The sequence below is a fragment of the Penaeus monodon genome, chromosome 31 (genome assembly GCF_015228065.2).
Source record: "Penaeus monodon isolate SGIC_2016 chromosome 31, NSTDA_Pmon_1, whole genome shotgun sequence".
Taxonomy (NCBI): Eukaryota; Metazoa; Arthropoda; class Malacostraca; order Decapoda; family Penaeidae; genus Penaeus; species Penaeus monodon.
In genome coordinates, this window is record NC_051416.1 from 32,799,523 (window position 1) to 32,800,718 (window position 1,196).

The following is a 1,196-nucleotide window of genomic DNA, read 5'->3' on the forward strand; positions in this document are numbered from 1 at the left end:
TAATAGACACAGTGGGCGGGTGGACGAGTGTTGGAGGCCACGGAGCGGCGGACGGGTATATATAATGGCGGGTGTGGAAACTGGTGCATCAGATGTTCTGATACTTCCAGCGATCAGACATGAAGTTCCTGGTGAGTGAAGCAGACTCAGCATAGGCACATTCAGTGAATTTGCCGTTACTTGTGGTATTCTTTATATATTTAAGATCAGAAACACTAAATTATTGTGTATTAACGTAGTGCATGATAATTCCTCGCCAGGTTGTGGTAGCAGCGGTGGTGGCGTGCGCTGGTGCTCGCTCCATCAACGCCGGTTGGGTCCTTCCGGCAGGCAACATCGGCAGCTCGGGCATCCTGCGCAAGGATGGCTCCACCGATCTGTTCAGCCATGAGTTTGCTCACAGCATCATTTCCATCGGACCCTCTGGCATCATCGTGAAGAACGGCCCACCCGTTCAGCTCGACGCCGACCTCAGGATGGTGGGCCGCAGCAAGCGCTCCACTGCTGGATTAGTCAATAATGCTGGCAACATCGGCCGCTCCGGAATCGTGCGTAAGGATGGCACTATTGAACAGTTCGGCCACAATCTGGCCCACGACATCGCTTACTTTGGCCCCAGTGGCATCATCCTTAAGAACGGCCCACCCATCCACCTGGACGAGAACCTCAACACGATGGGCCGCACCAAGCGCCATATTGTAGGAGACGTCGGCATGATCACCGACTGGGGTCAGATCATCCAGTTCAGGGAGCCTTTCACCACCATTGTCCACGAAGGCCCTAGTGGCATCGTCCTCTCCGACGGCCAGAACATCCAGAAGCCTCACCTCTGAAGGCCGGTCCTTGGCTAATGGTCTTCCAACTTCGTTCAACAATCCCAAGTCTGGGGTATTGAATTGAAACTTTAATAGAAAGATCATTACGTTAGCTTACGATTATGAAAAGATTCTGAAACACAGTACACCAGATGTTTCAGTCTTTGTATTGATCATCTGATGAATAAATAAAATGAATAAAGGAAACTTAAATTATTTTTCTATAATGATGTACATGTTTTTAGGTCAAGCAGAATCATAATCATAAAAATCAATTGCTTACCATTCCGTTTTCAGATTTACATGTAAAGTGAGTGAAAGATTTACTAGATTCACTCTGTACTTACTGAATATCATCATACAAAATGAAAATAACATGGA

General features: G+C 47.5%; 1 protein-coding gene across 1 annotated transcript; it reads left to right on the plus strand.

Moving 5' to 3' along the window:
- The first annotated feature begins 52 nt into the window (after positions 1 to 52).
- On the plus strand, positions 53 to 1,031 carry LOC119593186 (cuticle protein CP1158-like). Its single transcript, XM_037942165.1, has 2 exons — positions 53 to 131; positions 261 to 1,031. The coding sequence occupies exons 1-2, from the start codon at positions 120 to 122 to the stop codon at positions 831 to 833; spliced, it is 585 nt and encodes a 194-aa protein (XP_037798093.1). The 5' UTR covers positions 53 to 119; the 3' UTR covers positions 834 to 1,031.
- The last annotated feature ends 165 nt before the right edge of the window (positions 1,032 to 1,196 follow it).